Source organism: Pseudopipra pipra, chromosome 2, assembly GCF_036250125.1.
Source record: "Pseudopipra pipra isolate bDixPip1 chromosome 2, bDixPip1.hap1, whole genome shotgun sequence".
In the NCBI taxonomy this organism is placed as follows: Eukaryota; Metazoa; Chordata; class Aves; order Passeriformes; family Pipridae; genus Pseudopipra; species Pseudopipra pipra.
This window is the reverse complement of record NC_087550.1, coordinates 16,858,780-16,880,504: the sequence shown is the minus strand read 5'-3', so window position 1 is coordinate 16,880,504 and position 21,725 is coordinate 16,858,780. Positions and strand designations below refer to the sequence as shown.

The window sequence follows — 21,725 nt, the reverse complement described above, 5'->3', positions numbered from 1 at the left end:
AAGAGAGATCTACTGAGGCTACTGAAAAAGAAACCCCAAATTTCTTTTGCTTTTCACTGCTTGAGGAGGAGGGTTTGTTTCCCCTCCTTGACTGCCAGGACTGTAGTGCAGATCTGTTACCCTGGGAGAAATGGGTTTCTTGGGTAGAAGGACTGCATTCCTTTTCCTGGACACAGCTGGGTCTCTGTAGGAGAATACATCGGGATCAGTGTTCTTTCCACAGGCCTCATTCCCGTTGTACACACTGCCCTGATATGAGAGTTAAACTTCCAGAATTGTTGCCAGCCAGACTTACAGACTTCCACTGGGTTTTGTCTACTGATTTTTCACCTTCGTGTCTGCCCTCTTATATTACCAGATGTTTATGCTGTTCCAGTGTTGATATCCAGTAAACCCCTTTTGGGGGAGATCTGTTTCTAGTAGGTATCTGCTTGGAGCTGTGCAAATCTCTGACCCCATTCATAAGCCTGCATTTCAGTTTTGAAATAATTTTAAGTTCTTAACAATTCCATGTAGTCTTTGTAAGTCATATGGTTTGGGATTTCCCAGCCACAGTTGTCAAGAGTCTTCTTATTCATAGGGATCGTCAGTTGTGCTGGAGGTAGAAGGTTAATGTAATCACAGAATCACAGAATGGTTTGGTTTGGAAGGGACCTTCAAGTCCTGAAGTTTCTCTTCTTAATCTGAACAAAAGCCAAACTGTCTTTTAGGATTTCTGTAAAAGGAGCTTCATAAAACGTAGAATGAAACTGATGGAAGATTTTCTGCTGTGATACCAAATCCTATATGCCTTTTTTACTCCTTTTTGGTTTTTATAGGGGACTCAAGGTTCTGAAGAGGTGGGAAAAACGATGGTACGGGAACTCGTGCATAATTTTTTAATGGACCTCTGCTGCTCTCTGAAACATGGCATAACGTTCTATGATCCAAGTCTTGGAACTTCTGGCAAGTAAGTCACTGGACAAGGTGGGATTGTACATGGATTTTGTGCTAGGAACAAGAGAGACCTCACTAGTTACCGTACCTGCTATGAAATGTCTGGTATTAATGCAAAGTAATTACCATTTGTCATGCAGAAAACACGGAGGTAAATTCAGTTCTTACTTCTCTGAGCATAAATTCAGAAATTATGCCAGGAGTGTGAGAGGTCTTGCTGTCAATTAACAGTTAGAGGAGCTGCAGAGTTCACATCAGTGTTAAAATAAGGGTTTCTTATTTAAACTTTTTTTTTACTTCAATAGGGGAGGAAATGTGGTACTTCTGCACTTTCTGCTTGGCTTAAAAACCGCAACAGAAGATGACATGGTTGCTGATCTCATGGTGAATATTCTCAAAGTATGCCCAGATTTATTGAATAGATACTTCAAGGAGACCCAGTATTCCTTTGTTCCTAGAATGAAGTCTGCTTGGATGGACAATATGAAGTTACTCAAGAAGGTAGGAGTGTGGAGGATGGTAAAAAGCCATGCTCAGAGCAGGAAGCTGTATAAACATTCAATTAAACTGGGAAAGAAGGAATTGGTATAAGAAGCAGTGGGAAACATCACATCAATGACACTTTTTTTGAGATGCATCATTAAGGCTCAGCTGGAAAAACCTTCAGTCCTGCCTGGGTGTTCCCCTCACTCTTTGGTTAGCTTAAAATGGGCAAGCAGGACCTGGAATCTGTTTGTTGAAAAGTGGTGGCCTTTAGCAGAGATGCAGGTTACATTCAGAAGTTTCATGTAGTTGTATAGGCGTCTGGAGGATGCTCTGTAGCATTTCTGCATAAAAATGGACATTTATTGTCACCCTTACTTTTGACAAGTCAAAACCCTTCTGTAAAATGCTCCCCAGAAGAAGCTGTCATCTCCAGGGCTATGTCAGTGGGGCTTAAATAGTTTTGTGGTTGTTTTTTTTTTTATTTCAGATCTATGAGGCTCAACCAGAGATCTCCAATTCTTTTAAGACTTCAGAATTTATCCCTCTTCCCAGGTTGCTTTCTATGGTGATGGTGACAACAGTCCCTGCAGTGTGCAATAAAATAATGTTCACCCAAGGGTTAAATGTAAGAGCATCTATAGTATTTCAGTGTTTTTTTCTGTCTCAGTTAATGCTGTTTTAAGTGTGTGATCATCCAAAAAGTTTCTTAAGTTGGTTAATTACATGTGGTTTGTATTATCTGTCCTAGTATAAATCTGGCTTGGAGAAGCAGATGAATGAATTAAAACCATTGATATTACTTTCAGATGCCTTTCACTGCTCACTAGTCATTTAGGCTGGAAATCTGAAAACCTGTGGATTCTTTCCTGCAAGCCAAGATTTAGGAAATAAATAATTTGTTGACAAATTTTAACACGTAATCAAAGTACAGATCATATGCAAAGCATAAGAGGAATCACTCAAATGTCATTAATTCAACTTCCTTCTTTCAGTTACCCAGCACAGCAGTGAAGCACAACATCCTGTCACTGGTGTCCATGGTGCTGAGAAGAGCCTTGAAGAACATTGAGTACTGTTTGACTGAGGAAACCTGGCAAAGGTCAGAAATCTACACCCTGTCAGGGATGCAGGAGTTTGTGCAGCTGTACAGAGAAGCCATCAGCAAGGTACAAGGGAAAGAGAAAACTGGGGTCTAACATGAGTCCTTTTGCAGTCAGCAGGTAACTGCTCTCCTCTGCATTTTCTCCCCATGTGGTTGCAGCCTGGGAGCCAGGAGATGGTATCCTGGGGGAGGAGAATGCTATGAATGAAAAGGTGTTGGTAACTGGTGAGGTAGTAGCCTATATTTCCTAGCACAGTTGGTTGATGGGAATGCAAATAAAATTTTGTTGTGAGAGATTTGTAACATTGACATATGTAGTGCTGCAGATGAATTCCAAGAGCAGGAAGCAAGTTCTCCTCCTAGTTCAAGTCAAGGTACTCAGAAGTTACTAGACAGGGTAGCACTTGAGTTGAAAATATACCATGAGGAAGAAGGACCAACCATAAATTTTTCACAGGAAACTATTTCAATAACATATTCTTTCCAGTACTGATGTTCTTCCAAAGTGAAAGTACACTGTTTGATTTCAGATCTTTTCCTGATTGCACACGAGATCAGTTCTAACCTTTGTTAAGAGCAGCAAATCCTCATGTTGGTTGATTGTATATATTTTTATCACAGGAGCTTTGTCTTATGCAGGAGAGCTGTTGGAATTTTCCCTTTTTTGCTTTTAGCTTTTACCAGACATGAACAATATCGTGGCTGTCTGGCAGTCTCTTCTGAAGCAAGGGAGAGAACACCATGATGGCCTAGAGGAGAAAAAGGAAGGTGATACCTCCACTGGGAAGACGACGACCGAGACAGCAGAAGTTGCTGAACAGCATGGTAGGCAAAGCAGGTGTAGTCAGCCCTTCTTATCTGTGTGTGAATGGGTGTTGTGAAACCCTCATCCCACGTAAGGCTGGTAACTTCACCAGAGTCCAGATCTCATTTGTGCATTTACTGTTCAACTTGTCTTTGTTCAGTTCTTCGGGCAGCCTAAGAACACAGTTTAATAAATAGGGTGCCATTGCTACTAGAACTTTAAGCAGTTTGACTCTCTGTTGTCACAGAATCACAGCATGGTTGAGGTTGTAAGGGATCTCTAAAGATCATCCTGCCCAACATCTCTGCTTAAACCTGGTTGCCCAGGTCCATACTCATACGGCTTTTGTATATCTCCAAGGATGGAGATTCCAGAACCTCTCTGAACAACCTGTGCCAGTTCTCAGTCACCCTCACAGTCAAAGAATGTTTTCTGATGTTCAGTGTGTTCCTGTGTTTCACTTTGGGCCCACTGCCTCTGTTCCTGCCGCTGGGCACCACTGGAAGGAGCCTGGTTCCATCCTTTTTGCACCCTCCCGTCAGGTGTTTATGTGCATTAATGAGATGCCCCGGAGCCTTCTTTTCTGCAGGCTGAACAGTCCCAGCTCTCCCAGCCTTTCCTTGTAGGAGAGATGTTCCAGTCGCTTCACCATCTTTGTGAGCCTTTGCTGGACTCTCTCCAGTGTGTCCATGTCTCTCTGGGGAGCCTAGAACTGGACATAGTGCTCCCAGTGTGGCCTCACCAGTGCGGACTGGAGGCTGGAGGGGAAGAGTCAGCTCCCTGACCTGCTGCCAGTGCTCTGCCTAATGCAGCCCAGGGTACTTGTAGCCTTCTCTGCAGCACATCACTGGCTCATGTTCAACGTGGTGCCCACTAGGACCCTTTGATCCTTTCCTGGAAGCTGCTTTCCAGTTGGGTGGCTGTACAAGTTTCGAGCTGGCTTCCTGCCAAGTCCCCCGAAACTTGACAACAAGGACCCGCCTCCCAGAGAGGGAAAAGAAGAAAAACCAAGCAGCCAAAGCTATAGCAAAAAATATGTATATATATATATATATGTATATTTATATATAAGACAGATACACGAAAGGGGAATACCACACACCAGGGGGGGGGAAGGGGGGGGGGGGGGAAGGAAAAAAAAAGGAGAAGGACAAAAAGGGGCAAGGACCGAACAAGTCAAACAGCCAGTCGAAGGCAAACTAGCAAGAATCTCACCACTTCCCTTCGAACAGGCAGGATGGCCAGACACGGTCCTTGGCTCTCCCCTCACGCGTGGCAGATAACGGCAGTCACTGTAGGCCTCGGCTCCAGATAAGCCCAACCGAAACAGGGACCCACCGTTCTCGAACCTCGCCGGAGAGGAAAGAGGGCGAACTCTCTTATCAATGCCTTATTTATACCCTGGGTTACGTAAAGGAATAGCATGGAATACTTCCTTGGTCACCTTCCTAGTTCCTTCCTGGTTACAAGCTGGTTTCCAGGAAGGCCTAGACTGAAACCATCACATTCTCCACCCCTTATTCCATACTATTTCTTTACGTAACACCTGTATATTGTGTTTGTCTCTATCCCGTACATATACACATATATATATATAGTCCATGTTTATTTTTTCTCGAAGGTTGTCGTCTGTCATTGAAGATCAGCACCACCAGCAACTCGATTTGTGTTCTTGGCCCTTTCGTCATAATCACAGTTCCGGTTTAGGGCTGGCTCATTGGTTTGGGCTGTGTCATCATCGGCCATCCTTAGATTCTCGTATCAGCTTTGTTTGGGTCTCTCTTTTTTTTCCGTCTGGTGTCTGGTCTCCTGTAAAATACAACTCAAGGCACAGAATTAGTTTTTTCCCAGGCTTAGGTTTCCTTGAGGCACACATTGGACCTCTCCATCCTTCCTCATAACCCACCAAGTATATCCAGGCCCTTGAGCAAAGACAATCCCACGAATGGGTTTGTCTTGGCCTGAGGGAGGAGTGATCCAAACGGCCTTACCTAACATACCTTTTAGATGGATCGCTGGAACTTTGTCTCCATCTACAGTGTGGAGGGACTCTGCTTGGGCAGGACCAGCTCGGTTGACAGAGCCTCGGGTGTTGACTAGCCAGGTGGCCTTGGCTAAATTCTTGTCCCAATTTTTGTAAGTTCCCCCACCTAGTGCCTTTAGAGTCGTCTTCAACAGTCCATTACACCTTTCTACCTTTCCTGCAGCAGGTGCATGATATGGAATGTGATATACCCATTCAATACCATGCTCCTGTGCCCAAGTGGCCACTAGACTGTTTTTGAAATGAGTCCCGTTGTCTGACTCAATTCGCTCTGGAGTGCCATGTCTCCACAGGACCTGCTTCTCAAGGCCTAGGATGGTGTTTCGGGCTGTTGCATGCGGTACCGAATATGTTTCTAACCATCCGGTGGTTGCTTCCACCATGGTAAGCACATAGCGTTTACCTTGGTGGGTCTGTGGCAATGTGATGTAATCAATCTGCCAGGCCTCTCCATACTTATACTTCTCCCAACGTCCACCATACCACAGGGGCTTCAGTCTTTTCGCCTGCTTAATAGCGGCACAGGTCTCGCAATCATGGATAACTTCAGAAATGATATCCATGGTTAAATCCACCCCTCGGTCTCGTGCCCATCTGTGAGTGGCATCTCGGCCTTGATGACCGGAAGCATCATGGGCCCATCGAGCCAGAAACAGCTCTCCCTTCTGCTGCCAGTCTAGGTCTACTTGTGACACCCCTATCTGTGCAGCTCGGTCCGCTTCTCTGTTGTTATTATGTTCTTCATTAGCTTGCTTCTTGGACACATGGGCATCTACATGGTGGACTCTCACATTCAGACTCTTCGCTCTGGCAGCGATGTCCTGCCACAAGTCAGCAGCCCAGATGGGTTTTCCTCCACGCCTCCAGTTCATCTTCTTCCATCGGTCTAACCATCCCCATAGAGCATTGGCTATCATCCACGAGTCTGTGTAGAGGTAGAGTCTCGGCCATCCTTCTCGTTCGGCGATGTCCAGGGCCAATTGGACGGCTTTGAGCTCTGCAAATTGACTCGACCCGCCTTGACCCTCAGTAGCTTCTGCCACTCGTCGGGTGGGACTCCAAACGGCTGCTTTCCACTTCCGGTTCCTTCCTACAATACGGCAAGAACCATCAGTGAAAAGGGCATAACACCTTTCTTCATCTGGCAGCTGATCAAATGGCGGAGCTTCTTCAGCTCGGCTCACTGGCTCTTCTTCTTCTTCTGCCAGACTGAAGTTCCCACCTTCAGGCCAATTTGTGATAACCTCCAGAATTCCAGGGCGATTTGAGCTTCCCAATCGTACACGCTGCGTAATCAAGGCTATCCACTTGCTCCATGTGGCATCAGTGGCATGATGCGTAGGGGGTACCTTCCCTTTGAACATCCAGCTCAAGACTGGTAATCGGGGTGCCAGGAAGAGCTGTGCTTCAGTACCAATTACCTCTGTAGCTGCTCGTATACCTTCATACGCCGCTAAGATTTCCTTTTCCACAGGGGTGTAATTAGCCTCAGAACCTCTGTAGCTTCGGCTCCAGAAACCCAGTGGTCGCCCTCGTGTCTCGCCAGGCACCTTTTGCCAGAGGCTCCAGGAGGGACCTTTATCTCCAGCTGCAGAGTAGAGTACATTCTTTACATCTGGTCCCGTTCTAACTGGTCCAAGAGCCACGGCATGTGCAATTTCTTGCTTGATCTGCCTGAAAGCTTGTTGTTGCTCAGGACCCCACTGGAAGTTGTTCTTTTTACGGGTCACAAAGTAAAGAGGGCTCACAATCTGACTGTATTCTGGGATATGCATCCTCCAGAAACCTATTGCTCCCAGAAAAGCTTGGGTTTCTTTCTTGTTTGTGGGGGGAGCCATTGCTACAATCTTGTTGATTATGTCTGTTGGTATCTGGCGTCGTCCATCTTGCCATTTCACCCCTAGGAATTGGATCTCTCGGGCAGGTCCCTTGACTTTGCTCTTCTTGATAGCGAAACCGGCCTCGAGGAGAATCTGGATGATCGTCTGTCCTTTTTTGAAAACTTCTTCTGCTGTATCCCCCCATACAATGATGTCATCGATGTACTGGATGTGTTCGGGAGCCTTACCCTTCTCTAGTGTGGCCTGGATCAGTCCATGGCAGATGGTTGGACTGTGTTTCCACCCCTGGGGCAGTCGATTCCAGGTGTATTGAATGCCCCTCCAGGTGAAAGCAAACTGTGGCCTGCACTCTGCCGCTAAGGGAATGGAGAAAAACGCGTTGGCTATGTCGATGGTGGCGTACCACTTTGCTGTCTTGGACTCCAACTCGTATTGGAGCTCCAACATATCTGGCACGGCAGCACTCAACGGTGGCGTAACTTCATTTAAGCCACGATAGTCCACAGTCAGTCTCCACTCTCCATCGGATTTACGCACAGGCCAGATGGGGCTGTTGAAGGGTGAATGGGTTCTGCTGACCACCCCTTGGCTCTCCAACTTCCGGATCATTTTGTGGATAGGGATCACAGCATCTCGGTTTGTCCGATACTGTCGTCTGTGCACAGTTGTTGTGGCTATTGGCACTTCTTGATCTTTAACTTGCAGTAATCCTACAATGGAAGGGTCTTCTGAGAGGCCAGGAAGGGCAGACAATTGCTTGGACTCCTCTTCAATCACCGAGGCTATACCAAAAGCCCACCGGTACCCTTTCGGGTCCTTGAAGTATCCTCTCCTTAAGTAGTCCATACCAAGGATGCTAGGGGCTTCTGGCCCCGTCACAATGGGACGCTTTTCCCATTGGTCTCCCGTCAAGCTCATGTCTGCCTCTACCACTGACAATTCTTGAGACCCTCCGGTCACTCCAGAAATAGTAACAGTCTCGGTACTCTTATACTCCGAAGGCATTACAGTACACTGGGCTCCAGTATCTATCAAGGCCTGGTATCTCTGAGGATCCGATGTGCCAGGCCATCGAACCCACACAGCCCAGTAAACTCGGTTATCTTCTTGGTCCCTCTCCTTCTCCTGGCAGAAGGCAGGGCCCCTCTACTGGTCTTGATCAGAGCATTCGTCGTCAGAGTTTGACTTTGACTTCTTAGACTTTTTACCGTTGTCGAAGCGGACCTCCATCTTCTCGTGTTTCGGCGATCGCAGTTTCTTTTCTAAGAAATCTCCGTCTACTACATAGACAACTTTCTTGTCAGTCTTCTTTCGCTTCAGCTCCCTCACTCTAGCTTCAAGCTTAAAAGTGGGTTCACCATCCCACTTCTTCATGTTTTCTCCTTTACTACGAAGGTATGCCCATAGTTGGTTACGTGGCCAACGCTTAGAGTTCTCTTTCCTTTGACTTGTGAATGACAGGGACCGTGAGCGAGATCGAGACCAGGATCGAGGTCTAGGCCGAGGTCGTCTTTGTCGGTCCCGCCATGATCTTCCCATTGGCCTTTCCTGGTAATCTCTATACCTTCTGTCCTCTCTTTCTCTAAGGTCGTCCTCATATCTGGAATATTCATAATCTCTCTCCATTCTTTCCCTATCATAGGGGTGTCGGTATAGAGGGTCGAAGGGGTCTTCCAGATTTTCCTCTATGCTCCTCATCCAAGCACACATGGTGTCCACACTTGGTTCATCCATCTTTGGATGATATGCGGTTATCAAGCAATACCTATATGGTTTAGGGGCACCTTGAATTACCTTCTTCCACATTGGTTGTGTGCAAGGAACATTCTCGGGAACTTGGATGTCATAATATTCTGGATCAGAGTAGACAATTTCCTGCATGGCCAATTCCCGCAGGTATTGGATGCCTTCTTCCGCAGTCCTCCACCTTCTCGAAGAACTCTTGAGGGACTCCTTAAACGGGTATTTCGCCCTCACAGCATGAAGAATTCGGAGCCAAAGACTGGATGCCGTTTTCTCCCTTCCCATTTCTTGTTCTATCTTAGGGTCTCGGGCAATGGATCCCAGTTGTCGTGCTTCATCACCTTCAATTATGTGACTATCAGCTCCCTTGTCCCAGCATCGCACCAGCCAGGCGAGGATTTGTTCACCAGGCAAGCGCATATAATCTCTCCGTAAATCTCTAAGCTCTCTTGTGGTCAGTGATTGTATAATTTCGCTTTCTCGCATTATTTCTTGTCCATCTCTCCCACGTAGAATCTTTTCTACCTCCCTCTTTACTCTTCCGCTCTTACGTGGAACCGCTCCTGCCTCCTCCCTGTATCTCTCACGTGGAGATGGAGACTGGGCATGCCATGGGGATAAGCTTCTATGTTGTTCATGGCGTGGAGATGGACTTCTACGCCGTTCATACCGTGGGGACGGACTCCTACGTCGTTCACGCCGCGGAGATGAACTTCTACGTCGTTCACGCCGTGGAGATGGACTTCTACGTCGTTCACGCCGTGGAGATGGACTTCTACGTCGTTCACGCCGTGGAGATGGACTTCTACGTCGTTCACGATACCCAGCCGGTGGAGGTAGCGAGTAGTCTCTCGGGTGCCAAGATAAGGGCTTCTTCCAATCATCCACACCTCCAAGAGAAGGTTGGGTCTGGAGGGGTAGAGATAATTCCCCCTCCAATTGAGGGGGATGCTTTGGCTCCTTCTTTGCGTCCTTTGTAACACTGAATTTGTAGTCAGGATATAAATCATCAAGCGACAATATACCACCGGCCATTTGTGCTGTTGCTTTCTTTTCTCTTGGTGCTGTTCTGTATTCCTTTGGGCGTGCCCCTAGTTCTTTTGGACGTGCTCCTTCCCGTGTAGCCGTTTCTTCCTCTCTGGTAGCTGCTTCTTCTCTTCCAATCGCTCCTTCCTCAGTCACAACCACTTCTTCCTCTCTCGCAGTCGCGCCTTCATCACTTGCTGTTGCTCCTTCTCCCATTGCTGCCGCTCCTTCGTTCACTACATCCTCTGTTCCTTCTTCTTCTTCTTCTCTTTCTTCTGTGCGTTCTGGTTGCGGAGATGGGTCCGTAAGTTCCTCGATCTCCCTTACCCACGTCTTCTTCTTCTTTATAGGGGCAATGATGATCTTCCGGTTCTTAGCTTGAGTCCCGGTTCTAGTGGACTTAGTAGAAATGTCATTGACTTCAAGTTGTGTTTGGACCCCAACTTCTGTGGACCTAATAGGGACATCACTGGTTTCAAGTGGCGTGGTTTGGGTCTCTGTGTCGACCTTAGCCCTCTGAAGGTGGTCTATGGCAGCTCGATAAGCATTAGCCAGGCCCCAGCACAAAGCGGAGAATTGCATATTCGGATCTTTGTAGGAAAAACACCCTTCTGCCAAACAGTGGGCCATCTCACCAGAATCAAACATTTGTTCTGGTGTGAACTCCCAATTAATGGGGGGTGACACACGTCCTACTAATCTACCGAAATCTCCCCAAGCTCCATGCCACCCGGGGACTGGCCTGTCTGCAGCCCTTTCCAAAGTTCCAGCGAATCCCTTTGAGGTGTGATCTTTCCTACAAGAGGGAGAGCAACGGAACCCCATTCTTCCAAGTTTAAGGAGCACTTCCAGTACCTTTATCAATGACAGTACTGTTGCAATAAGATTTATATAGTAATTAGAGCCGATTTTAACCATGGGGATCTCCTTTACCAAACCTTCGATGTCAAAATTAAAGGATGGAAGCAATTCGTTCCATCCATCCTCAAGGTCTGGACGTCTCCCTATAGAGTAGCCTAACACAGGTGTAAAGACGGCTAGAATTATAAGACAAATTAATGAAATAGCCATTGCTTTTTGTTATTATTTCTTCTTGATCCCAAAACAAACTTTTGTTTTATATAAACAAAGTTTCCTTGGCTGTTTTCTCAGACTCTGGCAGTGTTCCCAGACCTGTTCCCAAAACAATAGATTGGCTTGCAAAACAACACCGAGCTTAGCTGTCTTCCTGGAAAATGTTTATCAAAACAAGCCAAACTTAACCAAAATATCCCACTCCTGACACCAAAAATGTTGTACAAGTTTCGAGCTGGCTTCCTGCCAAGTCCCCCGAAACTTGACAACAAGGACCCGCCTCCCAGAGAGGGAAAAGAAGAAAAACCAAGCAGCCAAAGCTATAGCAAAAAATATGTATATATATATATATATGTATATTTATATATAAGACAGATACACGAAAGGGGAATACCACACACCAGGGGGGGGGAAGGGGGGGGGGGGGGAAGGAAAAAAAAAGGAGAAGGACAAAAAGGGGCAAGGACCGAACAAGTCAAACAGCCAGTCGAAGGCAAACTAGCAAGAATCTCACCACTTCCCTTCGAACAGGCAGGATGGCCAGACACGGTCCTTGGCTCTCCCCTCACGCGTGGCAGATAACGGCAGTCACTGTAGGCCTCGGCTCCAGATAAGCCCAACCGAAACAGGGACCCACCGTTCTCGAACCTCGCCGGAGAGGAAAGAGGGCGAACTCTCTTATCAATGCCTTATTTATACCCTGGGTTACGTAAAGGAATAGCATGGAATACTTCCTTGGTCACCTTCCTAGTTCCTTCCTGGTTACAAGCTGGTTTCCAGGAAGGCCTAGACTGAAACCATCACAGTGGCCTCCAGCATGTCCTAGTAAATGGGACTGTTCCTCCTTGGGGGCAGGGCTCTGCAGTTCCTCCTGTTGAACTTCACCCTCCTGCCTTTGACCTTCCTGTGCTAATAGGATTTTCTCAGCCACAAAATAAAACTGGCAAAGAAAACTGATATGCCTGAAAAATAATTTTTGGAGGGATTTTTGTTTGGCCAAGGTTTTTTACCATGAGGTCATTTTTTTGAAGCAGTTAGTTAGTGTGGCTACACAAATCCTTGTGTTGCTGTAACACAGGAGTAGAAACATGCAAAGTGTTGAAAGAGGGAGAGAGGGTTGGAGTGAAGGCTTCAGTTTTCCTCTCACAAACCCAGTGTCCCTCCCTTGGAAGGCTTGTTTCCATAGTCCCATTGCAAGGAACAGGGAGCTTCAGTACTGTCTGTGGCCTGCGATGTTTTATTTGTAGGCTGGAGATAAATCTGCAGCTGGTTTTGTCCTTCACAGGGCATATTCCGTAGAGAGACTTCCTGGAGCACAGGATTTTTCAGTGGATGTCCTGTGTGTGGCTTTGGGCAGCAGAATACTTGTCAGCACTGACACTCCAAGGCTTGGTTGGCTGAGTGCCTGTGGAAACCACTGGAGCAGCTGATTTCTGCAGGACTGTAGCTGTAGTTTCTCTGCTATATTTATACTGGGGTGATAATGCTGTGTCACTTACTCTCAACTCACCCATTGCAGCTTTATGTGCACCGTGACCACCAGAGAATTCTTTTCTAATGGGAGTTTAGACTCAGGCAAACAAAGTTTATCCATGGCATCCATCCAGTTCTTCATAGCTCCCTGAGGGAGACCAAGTTTACAGGAAAAAAGTAGGTGTTAAATGTTTTGGCTGCCCTTCATGTACTTTGCTTCACTTTGTTAGTGACTGGATAACAAGTAGCTATTATGCGTCCTCATGTTACAAACTGAAAAAAACATTTAGCTGCCGAGGTGGCTTTTCCTAAGAAGTAAACAGCTGCCTTATGTGGTGTTGGTGTTTCTCTCATGCAGATACTTGTCTGCCTCTTGCCAAGAGGTCACATTGAGAAGGTATTATTTTGAAAGGAGGAAAGTAAAGAAAGAAAGAAACCTTTAACTGAAATAATAAATTAGCAACAAACTGTAGTGTACTGTCTCCTGCACTTCCCCAGCCAAACCTACCTGACATGAGGTAAAAGTAGTGTGCCTGGAAATGGGCAGCATGACCATATCCTTGCCTTCACTTTTTTTCTGTTGTCCAGCCCTGTATGAAACAGCAGTGGGACTGATGGGATTCTTACAGCGAGGGGTAAAACATTGAGGTTGTGTTTTATATGTGTGAGCATTTTTGAGCCAAATTAGAAATGTCATCTGTCAATTTAAGCACTGAATAAGCTGATTTAGTTTTGAAAGTACTCGCACAGGAATGCTGGGGCAGGAAACTGGGGAATTCTATGACTGTTTTTCTGATTCTTCTTGTTAAGAAGGTTGTAGATCATTTCCTAGGCAAGTCTATTGGAAATATAGTTAGTAATTCTCATGCTGGATAATGGAGGTGCTACACTGTTCTCCCTTGTTATGAAGGAAGGAGAAGCTAATTCTGGAAACACTTTGTTCAGGTTCAGATGATGCCGAGACACTGTTTCTGAAAGCTGCACTCCTTCAGGTCATATGTCTTTATCAGAAGGTTGTGCCCCACTTGGTAGCACGGAGCAACTTTGATTTTAGCAAGCTGCTAAAAGGTACGTGATGGGTATTTCTGTTTCCTTCACTGTTTTCTCTGGCTGTTCACAAAGCCCACAGCAGAAGGGAATGTTTGCTCTTCTGTGGAGATAAAGAACTGTTTTCCAAAAGTAACTAATTTTAGTTTCTTTATTGTGTTGGCATTTATTGTTGATGTTTCTTCAGTGCTCTGACACTCTGCCCTCTTAAATTCCGTAGCTGCTCTGCTACACTAAGCTGTGTTACGCTGTGCTACAGTTTTCCTCTTCCTGTGCCATATTCTTTATGGGGTGTGAATTCTAATCTTTCTGAGAAAGGCTTACCTTCAACTCTTAGATTTCTCTGTTAACAATCCCAACATCAAAAAGCTATTTCCGAACTCTTATTAACTGTGATGATGAAGAATGTTTTTAACAGCATAGTTCACAGAAAGTTTGGGATGGGAGAGAAGCACATCCTAATTCACCAGTGTCCTCTGAAAACTCTTGTAACAGAGATTCGGCTTCTTAAGGGACCTATTTGTCCCTTAAGTCCTGTGGGACAGAGCCCTGGAGACAGAGGGGCCCAAGAATGCTGGCTGATATCCAGGGATCACCTCCTCCAAGCTCAGGAGCGATGCATCACGGCAAGGAGGAAATCTGGCAAAAATGCCAGGAGGCCTCCATGGAAGGAGCTACTGAGCAAAGTCAAAGGGAGAAAAGAAACTTTCAGAAGGTGGAAGTAAGGACAGGTGGCCTTGGAGGAATATAAGGAAATTGCATGGGGAAGCTGGGGACAAGGTTAGGGAAGCCAAGGCCCAGTTAGAATTGAGTCTGGCCAGGGATATCAAAGACAACAGGTAGGGTTTCCATAGATATGTTGCTAATGAAAGACTGGGGATAATGTGGGCCCTCTGTAGAAGGAAATGGGAGACCTGGCTACCCTGGATATGGAGAAGGCTGAGGTTCTCAATGACTTCTGTGCCTCAGCCTTCAAGAGTGAGTGATCCAACCCTTCTGGCCATGTCAGGAAAGGCAAATGCAGGGTCTGGGAGAAGAGGATCAGGTTTGAGACCATCTAAGGAATGTGAGTGTGCACAAGGCCATGGGACCTGATGAGAGTCATCTGTGGGTTGTGAGGGAACTGACAGAGGAAGTGGCTAATCCACTATCCATAGTATTTTGAGAAGTAGTGGTAGTCCAGTGAACTTCCCACTGGCTGGGAAAGTGCACATATAACCCCCATTTTTAAAAAGGAGAAAGTGGAAGACCCAGGGAACTACAGACCAGTCAGTCTCACTTCTGTGCCAGGCAAGATCATAGAGCGCATTCTCCTGGAAACTGTGCTAAGGCACATGGAAAGCACAGAGGTAATTGGTGACAGCCAGTATGGCTTCACTAAGGGCAAATCATGCCTGACAAATTTAGAAAGGTCCTCCAATGCTGCTTGTGGTACAATTAATACAGCCATGTACAACTCTGGGGGAGAGAGCAGAGGGTTGTTTGGGCATCACTGCTGACTGTGGGCCACCAGAGCTTGTAGGCCACCCAGCTAGAGCAACTATCTCTGTGTTAGGCAGGCCTGTGATGTGTAAGGATGGGAGTTATGTAAATGCCTTAATTAAACTCTGTCAGGGAAAAAGGGGCTTTAAACAAAACCCCCCTCTAAATCAACTGTCTGATGCACGAGGTTTTTCCTGCCTCTGTCAAAGCGTGTTTAATTGGTTTGTCTACTTGGTGACTCACCAAATCACATACCCTGTTTATCCCATTATTACTTATCCCATTATTACTTACTGGTCTGCTTACTTCAAACTGGACAAAAGGCAGGACACCTTTTTGTCAGGCAGAAATCTCTTTGCGGGTCTGTTTGGTTACATTATGAAATAATGAAGTTGAATAGGTTGGAAACTGAAGTGTCATTCTCAAACAAATGTAAATGTAGTGAGCCTCGATATTGATTTTGAAGAAAGGTGATATGGTAGAAAATGATGGTGTAAATTAATCATGAGACTTTGTTCTCTCAAATGTCAGAGTGAGAGTTCTGTCACTCCTTCCCCCCACCTTGATGAAAACACACACACCAAATGCAGCGTGTTTTTCTGCCTCATAGCAACAGTTCTTTAAATGGGTGGTGGAGTTTATTGTTTGGTCTTACCATTGGTTAGCCTTTGGGGTGACTGTTTATTGTCCTCTCTCTAATGTGGGCCACAGTATCCTGCACAGACTACGAGAAGCACATGGACACCAGAGCTTTGTACAGCTGATCTCCCCATGTAACTTACCTGCAGGTCAGGTGTGGGCAGGTCAGGTTTTGATCACACTGTAAGGGTCTGCACAGCTCTGTGATCTGTGAGGTGAATAACTGAGGTTATGCCATAGCAGATGGTGGCAGTAGGTGATAAAAGTGATGTAGGGAGAGACACGAGTTTAAAGTTCTATTGTCTGGAGCAAATATTGTCATAGCATGAGTGTTAAGATTTATTGTTGACTTAAATTCTGTGGTTTGCTTTCCAGTTTATCCATCCTTTGTACTTCCTGTAGGTCACAGCTTTTCAGGGTTGCTGAGACTGATAGATTTTGTATTCCCATGCAGCAGTGATGGCTTGTGCTGGGGGCAGTTGTTGGACTCTGAGGGCTGGATTCCCACCTTGGATGGGCCAAACATAGTTTCAGTGTGTCTAGGGATCCCATGATATGAAAATTGGTGGATTGCCAGCTTGTCTCACAGTGACTGTTTGAAACCCTAAAATATGAGTGTTCCTGAGATCTCAGGAAGATGGACCAGACTGAAGTTGGTTGTATTGCTTTCACATCTCAGGTATCGTCACTGAAAAGGGCCTCCGGGAAGAGGTCCCTCCTCTCCTGCAGCACCATATACTGAGAGTGGCTTTGGAACTTCCTGCAAATAAATTTGCCTGGTTCAGAGTACAGGTAAGAGACTTTGATGCAAATTTACGTTTCCTTGGCCTTTCCATCTGGCACTGCCTAGTTTTAAACTAGTCCCAGTCCAGTCATTTTAGGAGGCAACCTTTTTGTAAAACCAGTAGGAATTGCAGTCTTAGCATCAGTGAAAAATCCCCTCTGAGTTGGAAAGGTTTTATGAAAGGTGAGCAATTTTTGCTTCTCTGATGAGCACTGGACAAGGTTCCCTCAGCTCTGTATGTCTTTGGAGAGGGGCACGAGTGAGAATGTGCTGGTTTCCACTTGTCTGGAAAGCCTGAGGTTTCAGACCAAGGAAATGAGCTGCTGATGGGAGCCATCTTACCTGTTCCCAGGGAAGATTTCAACATTTTTTAGTGCTCTCCATAATTCCTGGAAACCTTCAGGTTCCTAGCTCTGTTTTTTACTGCAGGCTTGTAAAATAAGAACACTGTCGAGAGCTTGCTTGTCATGTGAGGAGAGAGGAGTGGGCCAAGCTTTGGAGGGGAACAGAGACTCCCATGGATTGTGATAACAGGAGTAGGAGATGTTTGGGGAGGGAGGTGGTTTTATCTTGGACCCTTGTATTGGTTGGTGTTTCTGTTGCTGGTCTCTTCTTCTACTTTCCAAACAAACATTGTGCAAATGAGTACAATGATCCTGGCTCACTGAATGCAAGGTAGTATAAATGATCCCGTTCGATTCTGGCCTTGGGATTTTGGGACAGGTCTATAAAATAATGTCTTACATATCTGCTTCAGTGCAACATAATCCTGTGCAGTGTTGCTGTAACAGGGGAATTTTAATATACTTTTCTTTTAGGACATCTCTGAGACAGAGAAGGTGTCTGGTGAAAAATCAGTCTTCTATTTACTGATGAAAATGTTTGTTACAAGTAACCATTCTCATCTGAAGATTTCCACTAAAAAACTGATCATCAAGGTAAGCATCAGAACTGAAATATCAGGATATTCACTATATCCCACTGGTCTGAAATTTCAGAATTGTAAAATATTTTCTTAAAGCAGATACTTTTACTGCATAGTTGTGTGGCCAACGGAGTCTCCTTTCCTGTGACTGTTCTTAGAATTTACTGTCAGATAACTGCCTGTTAGCTAAATATTCTATGGCAGTAAATGCTGTCAAGTGACTTTGCTGCAACAGTTGATAAAATATTAAAGAAAATGTCTTTAATGTTTGCTCACCCCCGTAGACTAAGTTAATTCTGACACTGTGATAGATCAATGTAGTTTGTACCTGCAAAGGTCTTGACATGGATCAAGAAGAGATGATTTTTGGGATTTATTTCTTATCCTCATTTATTTAATCTGTACTTCATCACTCCAGCCTTCCTAAAGCCTTAGCTAGTTTGCTATGGCCCTGCAAAATAGTTGTCTTTGTTACAGTCCAATACAAGCTTTGATGCAAGGAGTACTTTTGAATTAAAATCCCCTTCTGTACATTTAAATAAGTCATGATTTTTCAGAAGTGTGATCAACTACAAGCCCATAAAGAAACCAGTGGCTGTTGTTTTCAGTATCTTCTTAAAACAGGACATCTTTTAGTTATCTAAGTAGGGGTAGAGACCTAAATTAGGAAAAAGTGCAAAGAGAAAATTCAAGCAGCTGTTCTGGGCCCTGGACAGGGCTCTTCCTGCAGTTAGTCCTGTATTAGTGGCACACAAGTTTGTACAGCTTTGTGCATTTAATCTCTGCATTTAGCTTCAGTCACAGGGTGCAATTGTAATACTCAGTGCACTGAACCAAAGTTACAGTGGTTGAATTGGGGTTTAGGTTTTCGATGCTCTTGATCCCTGCAGGGGATTAAATTCAGGTTAACTCTGTCTCCCAGTAATGAATGTCTCACTCAAAAGCTGCCCAGTACTGTTTTTGTGGTGTATTTGAATTCTTTTGCTGAATGGGGATGGGGGCTGCCTGATTCAGTCTCATGTCCTCTTTCAGGTTCAGTCCATTGCATTTTTGCTGAAGGTAATGCAGGGGCAGGGAAGTCAGGGCAGTTATGTCAGCAGAAAGGCTGCTAAGAATAGATGTTAATGGGTGTGTTTTGTTTATTTTTCAACACAGTGCCATATAATCGAAGGCATGTTTTTGGATTTCACATTCTGTTCCTGCCGGTTTTCATGAGAACTGTGCATTTCTATTTTGAGACCCTTCCACAAATAGTTAATTATGTTAAAATGAATCCTTTTCCCTTCGTTTTTTCTTTATTTTAATGAATTATCCTGTCAGATTCGTGTAAGCAGCAGTTATTTTTATAGCTGTTGGTGTTGTACACAGATTAAATAGAAGGAGAAATAGTAGAACAAATGAGTTGTGATAACTTCCTTTGTATACAAAGAGGTTGAGAAGAGAGCTACAGATACTTCTGTTCATCAACCTGCTCCTCTTTTTTTCTTTCCAAGGAGAAAACATGAAATACCTATACAAAAAGATCTGTGGTTTGGGGAGTATTGTATTTTAGGTGTTTTGGTTTTTTTTTACACACCTGTCCCTTTGTTTTCTGGACAGGTTTTACGTGACAGTGGAGTGTTTGAGTACACGTGGAAGGAACTTACAGTTTGGCTGGAACACTTGGATAATACAAAAGAAGACCAAAAGGAAGCAGTGATTCAGTTTTTGGAAAGGGTAACAATGTCCAAATTAGCTGGATAAACAATACCAAGAATAGTGTTAGTGGAAACCAGGGATTTTGTTGCTGTTTTTGAGAAATCTATCAAAGACCAGTGAATGAATTCCAAGAAAAGCAGTGTTTGTCATTCTTTATACAGGGCTGACATCTTTCTTGTCTTGGTGGGAGGACAGTGAAATGATTTGCAGGAAAATTAAATCCCAAAAGATAAGTTGTTATTATAGCATTGTTGTATGTGTGGGTAGCGTTTATCTCCTCCTAAAATGGCATTACCTGCCAAAATTACCAGACCTCAGTAAATTGTAATCTTTTACTATAAAAGTTGACATTTCCTGTTTACTCTTCAGGATGTTAAATGCTTCTTTTTCAATGCATTTTCCCCAGAGACTCAGTCTGTGGTAACACTTCAGGTGCCAGATTGCAGTGGATATTTCTTTTTCCATCAGACCCAGTGTACTCTGTATGGCAGGAACCACAGGCAGATTCCAACAAAAAGTTGTCCTCCTAAAACTTGCCCAACTTCCAACCACTTCTTGCACATGGGCTTTTTTAGCAAGGTGTGGTTCCCATACATTCAAGAGCCTGTGCACTTACTTTTCTCTCAACCTTTGTTGACAGGTCCTGCTGAAGCTGGTGACAAACCCCTATCCCTACACAGACAAGGCAGCAGACCTGGTTCAGGAAGCCAGCATGCTCCAGGTCAATATGTTTAAACAGGACTCTGATAACATCAGCATCCCCATCTCTCACATTGATGGTAAGTGGTAACTCCTCAAGGACAGAGAATTCCAAGACTTGGTGCCTGTGTTCCTGGAGTGCTGCATTCTAACTCTGTTGTTTTCCAGTTAGTCTGAATCCTCTGCTTACATTTTTTTCTTCACTTAATAGATGTCCTGGATATGGTGGATGTCATGATTGAGGGCAGTGATGGCTTAGATGAGGAAATTGAGTTCACTTTAAATGAAGACATGATTATTCAAACATTTCCATTCAGTGCTGTTGTCCCTGCTGCATTAGAAGCCAGGAATGTACTGTTGCTTCAATCTGAAAATGGAACAGGTACAGACTTCTGTTTCTATGTATCAGCTCTGCCAGTGGAGTGGAAGTGGGATCATTTTTACCCAGTGAACTCCTCAAGACATTTTATTATCTTCATACCAGATATCTTCATATCAGATCAATGGTACTTCCTGCTCAAGAGAAGCACTGTGAGGTGCTTCTGTCCTTTTTTTCTTGACCCTAAACAGGAGACACTGTCCTTGCATGGACAGTCTTGGTCTGGAAGCAGTTAGCTTCAGTAACAGAGTGTTTTAAGCACAGTGTGCGGATATGAGAGGAAGGTGTGTCAGTGGCTGTAGACAGCTCTTCCACAAAGACCAGGCAGTGGGAGAAAGGACTGCACTGTTGAGTAGGAAACGGATGTGTTTTCCAAAGAAAACTTCTTCAGAGACGAAGCTCTGATGGTGAAGCTCTAGTGGTGGTGTTGCAAAGTCCTACCACATCCTTGAGGAAAGTGTTGGAGTCACAGGGGCATCAAGTGGGCTCTGAACAGGATTTGCCAAACCCCACAGCACCTTGCTAAGTTCTGTGTGTATTTGGCTGTTGAGTAGCAGCTGGGGTGGGACTGAGAAGTCCCAGTTCTGAAAGAAACTCCTCCCACTTTACCTCACACATGTTGACCTGGCTGTGTGCCCCCAGTACAAATCGGTTCTCTTAGGTGGTGTTTGGCTGGGGTCTTTGTCATGTTAAAATACAGGCCTGTTTAGCACAACACAGTGAGGGCAGAACTAGTTTTATGCTTGTCTGGAAGGAAACAGGCCAAACTGAGCATGTATCTGAAAGCAGGGTGATTATTTACTTCAGCCAGAACTACTGAATGGATGATTTTCCAGGTAGCTTGGTGGGTCAGGAACACTTGTCTAGCTTACCACAAACACCTTTTAATCCTATTCAGTACTTCCCTAAATGATGCTCTGGGGCCTGCTGCCCAGGCCCTAGGGAAAGAGGGTTGCCCCAGTGTCTTTGTTCATGCAGATTATTTCTGTCAATAGAAGTGTCATTTTTTATTTTGTTTTTCTAGGAGCACACATTGTTGAGTACCTTGTTGCTGTTTTCACTGACCTCCTGCACTCTCAGAGAGAACCTTTGGCCCTCTGCTTGATGTTCCAGCTCTATGATAAAGATCTGAAGTCCCTGAAAGTTTCCAAGTACCCTCAGCTCTACCAGTTTAACCAGTACTATAAACTGTGGATACCCCAGCAATCTCAGGAACTTGTGGTATGGAATACCTGAAGTCACTGAATGCTTGAGCCAGTATTCCTATAAAACCACACAGTTTATAAAGGTTACATTTCCATCAGAAAGTACATTTACATTAAGCTAATTCTGTATTGCTTCTTGATCACGTTGGGACACAATTTTGCTCGAGGGCTTTTCTCTAAGGACACAAGAGGTCTAGGTGGTTGGGAGGTGATGCTAGGGCTCAGGTGTTGTACACAGTCACAGAGACACAGCTCCTCACCAGGCACAGCACAGCCTGATGTGTGATGTGGCCTCAGGAGCCAGTTCACAGTGGCAGAAGTGGGTTGGGAATGCACA

The 21,725-nt window shown here is 45.0% G+C and overlaps 1 protein-coding gene across 1 annotated transcript in view; it reads left to right on the top strand.

Annotated features, from left to right (window-relative positions):
• URB1 (URB1 ribosome biogenesis homolog) overlaps positions 1-21,725 on the top strand; it is a 52,270-nt gene that overhangs the window by 8,521 nt on the left and 22,024 nt on the right. Inside the window, exons 8-19 of the mRNA XM_064644044.1 lie at positions 819-949; positions 1,242-1,437; positions 1,910-2,047; positions 2,415-2,588; positions 3,199-3,349; positions 13,476-13,598; positions 16,378-16,490; positions 17,301-17,420; positions 19,007-19,123; positions 19,746-19,884; positions 20,016-20,186; positions 21,208-21,404. Of these exons, the coding sequence (XP_064500114.1) occupies positions 819-949; positions 1,242-1,437; positions 1,910-2,047; positions 2,415-2,588; positions 3,199-3,349; positions 13,476-13,598; positions 16,378-16,490; positions 17,301-17,420; positions 19,007-19,123; positions 19,746-19,884; positions 20,016-20,186; positions 21,208-21,404 (1,770 nt within the window). The remainder of the gene's footprint in view (positions 1-818; positions 950-1,241; positions 1,438-1,909; positions 2,048-2,414; positions 2,589-3,198; positions 3,350-13,475; positions 13,599-16,377; positions 16,491-17,300; positions 17,421-19,006; positions 19,124-19,745; positions 19,885-20,015; positions 20,187-21,207; positions 21,405-21,725) is intronic.